Raw genomic sequence first — 8264 nt, 5'->3', positions numbered from 1 at the left:
ATCGCTGGTCGATGCTAGGCGCCAGGAATACTGGAATTTTTTAATAATAGCTCTGATTACGTTGTCGGACGGGGATTTCCACAAATTCCAGGGGCTCTCCATGCCCAACGCGACAATGGAAAACCGGAAACTGAATATCCTTAGTCTGCAAAACATAGGTAGCGTAAACTTGTCGTTAGCGAAGAATTGCTCTATTATAGGCGCCGGTAAGTGAATTAGTGTGCCGTACAAATGGCGAGTAGTGAATGTGCCACCGTCATATCCCGTCAGAGTGATATTCAGCCAGTTGTTGTTGAACTGCAACGGATTCGCCTCGTTAAATGCCGCAAGAACCACCTCCAGAACTTCAGCTAGAATCTGCAATCAAAGCAACAACAGCTTAAAATTAAGCGGATGACACAGTCATGCCAAGCGTGGCTATGGCAAGGTGCACAATCTCGATACCGTAGAATTGACGAATCAGTCTCCTCGTCGTCGCCACCTTTGTTGATGATAATATCCAGTGTGTAACGCTTCGAAAATGTAGGCAGTGTGTGCTGTGCGGGAAGTGGATTTGCATCTTTATGGTCTAGATCGCGTATTCGGATCGGATACGGTGTGGGTGTTTCTTGGATCAGTTTCCCGTACAACGCTTTGTACAGTGGCTTGTAAAGTGGTAAATTGGGATTTAATGACCACGTTGATAGCTTTTGTTCAAATACTAGCTGGTTGTCTTCGCTGTCGGTGAACAGCTGCATCGATATAGTCATTCCATCCTCACTTAAGCTAACCGGCAAACATCCAATGAACGGATGATATCCTTTTCCTGTTCTCTTCCCTTCATGTAAAGGATATGGCAGCTTCGCCAGCTCATCTGAAAACGAGGTTACGGTATGAAGTACGTGGAGTAAGAGGCTGAAGTTGTCCTGGCACAAAAGCGGCACCAAGCCTTACCGTATGATACATAGCTCGTAAAATTGATAACAATCTTCATGCATAGCAATCCTGCTGCGTTTCAGCTAACTGGTCAAATGTTTCATACCGTAGCTTAAATTAACGTCATTGCGCCGTTGGCTGTTTCCTAATCAACTTACCCCCCAAAAGGAAGCCCGAGGATTTCTTCAGGAGCGACCGAGCAATCGTGGCTATAGCATCAGTTGTGCGGACAAGATCCTGAAAGTGGACTGGAGTGTCCAGACTCCAGTCTAATCTGAAACGACGCGTCACTGCTCCCCATCTTATACGCTAAATACCGCTGCGGCTCCCGGACGAGCGGCAGGGCCATGATGTGGTGGTACCAGGAAGGGAGTACGCTCCCGTTTACTTTAAAGAGAACCGGAAGGATCCTTCGCATCGAGCTGCAAAAAGCCGCATTAGAAATGCAAGGAAAGGTACGCTTCGACAGGCTTTGCGTTCAGACAATCTGGTTTGGTAACCGGGCACTCGGCTGTACACAGGTGCAGCGAGTGAGTGGCCATCTCATTCAGCGATCTGTCAAATGCCCGACTGCACGGCTGATTGAGATATCGCTCATGTACAGCTGTGTATCCGGTTCGCAGACCAGTACAGCCAAATCTTCCGAACGCGAAGCCCGTCGAAGTATCGTGCGCGCAGCTGACTCACATCCGTTCGCCATACAAGGTAATGAAACCCGGTTCTTCGTTTCGTGACCATGGCCTCTCTACATACGTATAGTAAGCCCTGTTGAAGGGCCGGCCGGGTAAAATCTTTAAAACTTGAGATTTCTGCATAGCGGACAAAGTAATAAGTGAGGCTTGTTGAGAATTGTAGCACGAGAAATCCAGGTCGTTGTCCGTCAGGTTCTTTATCTCCTCCAGTTTTTCCATTGCACTGGACGTATTGCCCATATCAATCAGCCAAGCGTGATAGATTGGCCCGACATGCAGCGTGATATTCTCGTGGCGGAGGGCAGCTGCCAGACGGTCGGCGCTGATCGGGACCATTCGCTGCAGCCTGGTAGGAACTGATTCCTTAGATGTTGATAGCACTATGGCGTACACATACAAACCAACCTGATCCCTGCGGACATGAATCACGCGGTATAGGGCCTATAGGCTACTGCTTTTACAAATAAATGAGCAGACTGAAGAGTTGATGAGTTAAAATTGTACCCCTTTATGGAAAACCATTCATTTTCCTTTGCATCTATTATCGATGCATGGATCTTGAAATGCTTCGAAGGAAATAAAAAATCTTGAAGCGCCATTTGAGCAGCCTCTGTAAACTGAAAGAGATCGAATTCATGGTGATCTTTTATTTCCCTTCATAATTCTTACGGCTACAGCCAAACTACTTTACAATTAGAGATACAAATGTGCACTTCGTCTCATTCAAGCAAATGGTCGTTTTATACTGTACGTGTATGCAAATGGTTGGTGTATAATGTCATTTTGCAAAAGCCAGTGTAAGATCATGTTGCTTCATGGCGGATGACAGCAGTCTGATAAGCAAAATCACAACAATAGTTATGGTCAAATGTATTGTTAGATTAAAAAACTGAAAGTGAACTTTTGTGATAAAAGCGAAACAAAAGATTTCGCTAGATTATAGGAACTTTAATAAATACACGACTGTCGCACAGGATGACCGGTAAACTTAGGTAAAAAATGCGCGGAAAATTTTTTTGGCATAAATGCGCATTTTCGAAGGCTACCATTCTTTCCAAGAGCTCCTTTAATTTACAAAGTGCAGAGCTGCTTTCGAATTCCTTAGTGTATAAGGAAATCACCTACCACACCTCTAACAGGTACTCCTTAACCTAAAGTCATTTTCTTCGGAAATGCACTGATATACAGATGTACATGTATGTACTCGTATCTGCAAATAAAGGCTGAGAGAGCATGTTTGTAAACTTGTTTGTAAAGCCTTACGAATCGGTTTCTCCCACGCGGCATTCAATGCCCGTTCAAGTTTTTCCGGTGCCAGATCTTCGTCGTACACCGCCATTTCGTGAACGCCGTAGTAGGCAACCACGTTCAAAACGCCCAGCTTTTCAATTAAGTTCATGGTTTCCCTAAATCTGTAACTTGGCACCATGAACACCGGTTCATGACGGACATCGTCGAGTGTGGCGGTTCTTGGTTCATCGGAGTCACACAGGTTTGTAATGACATTGTCGCTCCCCTTCATGGGACTCATCGATTCAACGTTTTTGGGTTGTGACCCTGCAACGTCAATTTCCTTAAAGCGAGTGAATGTGATAAGGTTCTACAGAGTAAAATTTATAACAGTTAACAGCTATATGCAACAGCATTACAATTTACCTGTACTATCAGATACCGGCAGCGCCGGGTCTTTGTTGATAGTCACCTTCCACGGCTTAACGTACGGCGAATCCTGTGCGTGAGTAATGCGTACTAGACTCAGGACGAAAGCAACGGAAAAGCTGAGCATCACTTTGTAGTCCGACGACATACTGTATCTGCTACAGTGGAATGTCAGACTAAAACATCCTTTCTGGAGCGATTTTAGTGGCTCTTTATGGTAGGAACCACGATTTGTACTAAGTTACGAGCAAAAAATGTTTGCAACACCTTCAAAGGATCCTTGTGAACATACTCGCAAAGTCTTTCTGTTGATTGTGACGTGACTACCTTTAAGAACACATGCTCTGCAGAAATAATTACAGCGGGTTGCTTTAGCACACTTGCATGAGTTGTATACGCATATGGAAATAACCCGATTTCCGCGACGGATGCGCATCACCCATGGAAAAGCCGCAACTTGTGACCGGTCGCTGCATTCGGTAAACAATTACCGAAAAGGACTTTGAATCGAGAATACCAGATAATATCTGTTGCTTGAGCGAAAACAATCTGACAGTTCAGGAGCAGTAGTGGTCAAATTTAACGAGTCAGCAGTAGATGAATCAGTTAAAACAGTGCAAAAAATATGTGACATAAATGATCATCCGCGAAAGTAAATATCCAACAGTAGTCACTATTGCGCTCATAAAATAGCGAAAAGCAAAAAAGGTGAAAGAATGCATTTTCCTCCCTTGGGAAGATGGTTCAAGAAGCATCGCTACTGCTGAGGAGAGTTCTGGAAAATTAAAAACCAGTAGAACGCACTAATAAAATTAAAGCGGAATCTGTTTAAGCACTGCATGCATGATACATTTGCATAATTATGTGATTTCCACTTCCCACTCACTCATCACTGTACAGGGTGCTTGAACATTAAAAGCCTTGTATCAAAATAAACGACCACGTGGATACCGAGTCCGATTATGTAATTGCATATTTGGCACGAAAGCTCGTGAGTGATTCGCCCATTGACCGCTAACGTAGTTGCCGACCCGCACAGCTCCAACGAGCGGAAGCGGACGTCGCGGGAACGAGGAGAACATCAGCTGCGACTTCACTGTTGCATGTTTGCATTGGTAAATGTCGCCCAGTTCTTCCTTCAGCAACAGACCCGTCTAGATAAGCAGCCAGATAGTAAATTCTAATGGAAAGCGTCATAGACTCATTACATACTCAACAGCTGAAACCATAACAATACGTGCCTTTCCTGGTCCGTCGACAATTTCTTTGTCAGTAATCAACGGAAAACGAATAAGGAATAAAGCACCTCCCAGTACCTCTCGTCGATTCGAGGCCGTCGACTCCAAGTTGTTCCGGATGCAAACATTCTCCGCCCATCTAGAGGAAACGTGACCGCTGTGTAGAAGCACAAACTGACAACAAGGACAGCAGCAAATAAATATTATTGGGGGATTGTGGTCAAAGGAAGTAATTAATTCATCAAGTTAACACGGCAAGTAATGCATACTTCTCCACGGCATTGTAGACTGTATTTTCTTCAATCGCAAGTGTATCTCTCGTCAGCAGCTGTTCCAGAGTATCTTTCTCGATGGTGGAGAACGCTTCCGAACGGAAAACTGCTTGACTAGATGAGTCTACCAACTCGAGGCATTTGGATTGAACTTTTTCGGCACCAAGATGCAGCGCCTGTGTAGAGTGTAAGTTAAACGCTCACAAAATGATAGAAATGTATAAATTGTTCCGCTGATTGCAAAACGCGTTCGCCAGAACTAACGTCTTCGAAATTTGCGAGACAATTGTCGACCGTGAGACTGTTAATGATGCAGTCCGAACAAAGATCCAGCAACGATGGAATGCCGTATTTCTTTGCGCAGTAGAGCGTTTGAAAGGCATTATCCCATCGGAGATCAGCCATTTGGTCAGTATACAGATAACTGTAAGAAATGCATTGCATACGCGTACTATCCAGAATGCGAAAATTTTGAGCACCATCAGCTCATCAGTTTTTCTGGAAGTACATTATTGTATCTTAAACTGCTCAGAGTGTTTTGCGATTTCGTATAATTGCTTCGTTATTTGAAAAGGTTTGCTGTAGTGAACGGCTTCGTATACCTACTTAGCAATTCATTAATCGCATTATATTATTGCAGTCCAATAATATAATGCGATTATCGAAACACAGATATTGTACAAACATAAGGCGAAATCACTTGAGCATGTTACCGAAAGCCTCGGATGCTATTTCAGGGATTTTAACCACGCCATTATCAGTTTCCGGTATACTTCCGTTAAACATGGTATCGAATACCTCACTGCTGAGGCTTAGCAGTAGCCTGCAAAATTTCGTAAAACTGAACACTTAGCTGCTCTGAGTCTTAGTAGATTCATCGCGCTAGGCGGTTTGGAAAATCGGACTAACTTGTGCGCTCGAAAGGTCTTCGGTTGACCATGATCGTGACCGACTGCAAATTCAACGTCACTCAGTACACCCGAAGTCAAGGCATGCATTAGGCGGTTGTTTATCCCGGTTAAGGCTCCTTGCCATCCCCAGATTGCAGAGGTTCCATGCTGTGACATTATGAGATAAACTGAGAGCAAAACAACAATAAGTTCCGTCGTGTTGTTCAAAGTTAAGCTACCTATATTTCCGTGAAAATTAAAAACATTGACGACTAAGTAGATATGGTGCAGGAAGGGAACTTGTTAGTTCGGTTATGTTGTTTGATATCTATCAGTTAGATGGCTTAGGCATGCGCCAGTTTGTCGACAGTGCTGCATCCAGCTTGGCACTAGAAACGGTATAAACTAGGCATATTCGATAGCTCATACAATTTTAAACGATGTATAAACATGTACAGTGAGTGAGCTTGTAGAAATGCTTTGGAGATAGTATTGTACATTGTTATCGGTCTTCCAAATCTGAGTACTTTGAAATGATAGGCATATCTTATCGCTAATTGTTGCTGGCTTTCCTAATTGCTGTTAATTCCGACGCGCAAATAGACTGCAACGAACTGGGCCAAATGGTGTTGATACCACCACCCGGCTCTGGGTCTTAACACCAAATTGAAATCCACACAAGTAACGTACGAGTAATTGAAATCCACACAAGATTAGGGATATCTGTTTTATCCACTGGCAGTCGAGACTTTCGGAACTTTCGGAGCGCCTTTTGTTGAGCTGGTCCGTTTCGTCGGCAGAAAGATCCGTGGAATTACCGGAGAACCTCGGTCTACCGCTTTTTTGAGACAACGATTAAGTCTAGCTGTAGTCCGTGGAAACGCAGCAGCTGTTTTTGGTACATTGCCTGCACGTCCGAAGGCCACGAGTGGCTCTAACGATTTTGGATGTTTTTTTAATGTTTAAATTCGACCATTTTTATTAGTGTAGATCGGCGCAGGCATTTTGTTATGTAAACTGGCTTTTGTCGAAATAAAAACACAGAAATGTAATTGAAATTGAAATCGTAATGTAATGTAATTGCAATTGAAATTTACACACAAATAATGACACAACTGAGTCGGTGAACTGACATGTACTGTACTGGCGTCCCTTAGTACACATCGGTACTACTTTACTACTTCTACCCCAAGGCTTAGGCTTACTCCTTACTACAGCTCCTTCTCGAGTCATGACCCCGAGTCCGAGAGAAATCTCCGGCAGAGAACTTTGACCGCGACTTGACATTTCGACGTGACCGCGACTCAGTGACGTAGCTCACCCTATTGTTCTAATGTACTAGCTGACCCTTTGTTCTTATTGGTCCACGTGTGTGAATGCTTTCTAGATGCTCTCTTTAGATTAGTTCACATGTACGTAGTCGTAGCTCATTGGTTAACGTTTAGATCTCTATTGTTCTCAGATCCGTACCTGCGCGTACGTAGAGCCAGCGCCTGCGAGTGTCGCCCACAGAAATGTCAAGAGTTGTAATCCCAACAAAAGTAGAGGCTTGTACTCGATCTGATTTACTTCAGGCTTTTGCTCTCGTCTTCTCTTTCCAAGTGAGGCTGTTCTAACTGACCTCTGGGTGACCTTCCACCTGGTGTCAGGGCTCATCCCTCTATCTCGTCGACGTGCATTATCATCTTCGGATAGTCTCGTGACATAATAGGTTTCCCACTAGATCCCACTTGCATCCTTTGACCTTTCGGTCCCTTCGATCTTCATACCCTGTAGCGCCAGGTTGATGTATTTCTGATACGCTTCGGCTACCATCTAGCGTCGGACAGGTAACGTATAACTTCCTCGCATCTCTTGTGTTTTCCTTTCGTGCTTGCAGCAGGGTTCCGGGTTCCAGTCTTCTTCATCTTCGCACATCATCAAAGACTTGTACATCATCTTTAACTTTCGTTCCATGAAATACATTAGAAGTTGAGATAAGAGTAGCTCTATTCCCGATTGTGTCGTGGTCTGGGAAGTGCAAACAACAAACAACATATTTATTTCTATTGCACGACACAACTGACACAGGTACTGTGTAATTCAGTATTTGTGTGTAAATTCTGCACAACTTATTATCGACGCATCCAAATTTGTCTGAGTTCACACTTTTCGAGACGAGTTGTTTTAGTTAGGCATTACTTTGCATTTGACTTTTACACGTACGGGTTGAATGTGCAGATTACAAAATTATGCTAAACCGGCGGTCTCTTACAAGATGAACTGCTTTTAGCAGTTCAGATTACGTTAATTTTGCGACTAGTGGCTTACAAATTTTATTACGTAGGTTTTTGATTTCTTGTATGAATCTTTGATCCATACTTGTGATGGGCACATTTATGTGTAAATGTCAAACGCAAAATGTTCTCTTATTTTTGTCTTGCCATATGTTTATGTCTTGCTGTACCGTATATTGTATTTGCAATGTTTTTACCAAAACTGGCGGAAGTGAATTTCTGACCTTCCGTACAATCAGACGATAGGCAGACAGCCTGACAGAGCATTTTTTTGGAATTTTTACGACTGCCGAGGCGTACGATTTTTATCAGTTGAGTAACT

At 43.6% G+C, this 8264-nt stretch overlaps 1 protein-coding gene across 4 annotated transcripts; it reads right to left on the bottom strand.

Moving 5' to 3' along the window:
- Positions 1–3780: 3780 nt before the first annotated feature.
- Positions 3781–6069, bottom strand: LOC129582606 (BTB/POZ domain-containing protein 1-like). Of its 4 annotated transcripts, XM_055474154.1 has the most exons (8): positions 5906–6069; positions 5686–5834; positions 5477–5599; positions 5041–5200; positions 4774–4952; positions 4508–4643; positions 4153–4420; positions 3781–4041 (listed from the first exon to the last, which is right to left on the bottom strand). In XM_055474154.1, the coding sequence occupies exons 2-7, from the start codon at positions 5772–5774 to the stop codon at positions 4193–4195; spliced, it is 915 nt and encodes a 304-aa protein (XP_055330129.1). In that variant the 5' UTR covers positions 5775–5834; positions 5906–6069; the 3' UTR covers positions 3781–4041; positions 4153–4192. The 4 variants fall into 4 exon arrangements, 2 of the variants coding, with proteins under 2 accessions (XP_055330129.1, XP_055330128.1); XR_008689655.1 differs by having other exon boundaries at positions 4508–4678; positions 5686–6069; XM_055474153.1 differs by having other exon boundaries at positions 5686–6069.
- Positions 6070–8264: the final 2195 nt, after the last annotated feature.

This window comes from Paramacrobiotus metropolitanus, unplaced genomic scaffold (genome assembly GCF_019649055.1).
Source record: "Paramacrobiotus metropolitanus isolate TYO unplaced genomic scaffold, Prichtersi_v1.0 Parri_scaffold0000008, whole genome shotgun sequence".
In the NCBI taxonomy this organism is placed as follows: Eukaryota; Metazoa; Tardigrada; class Eutardigrada; order Parachela; family Macrobiotidae; genus Paramacrobiotus; species Paramacrobiotus metropolitanus.
This window is presented reverse-complemented; position numbering and strand designations above follow the sequence as displayed.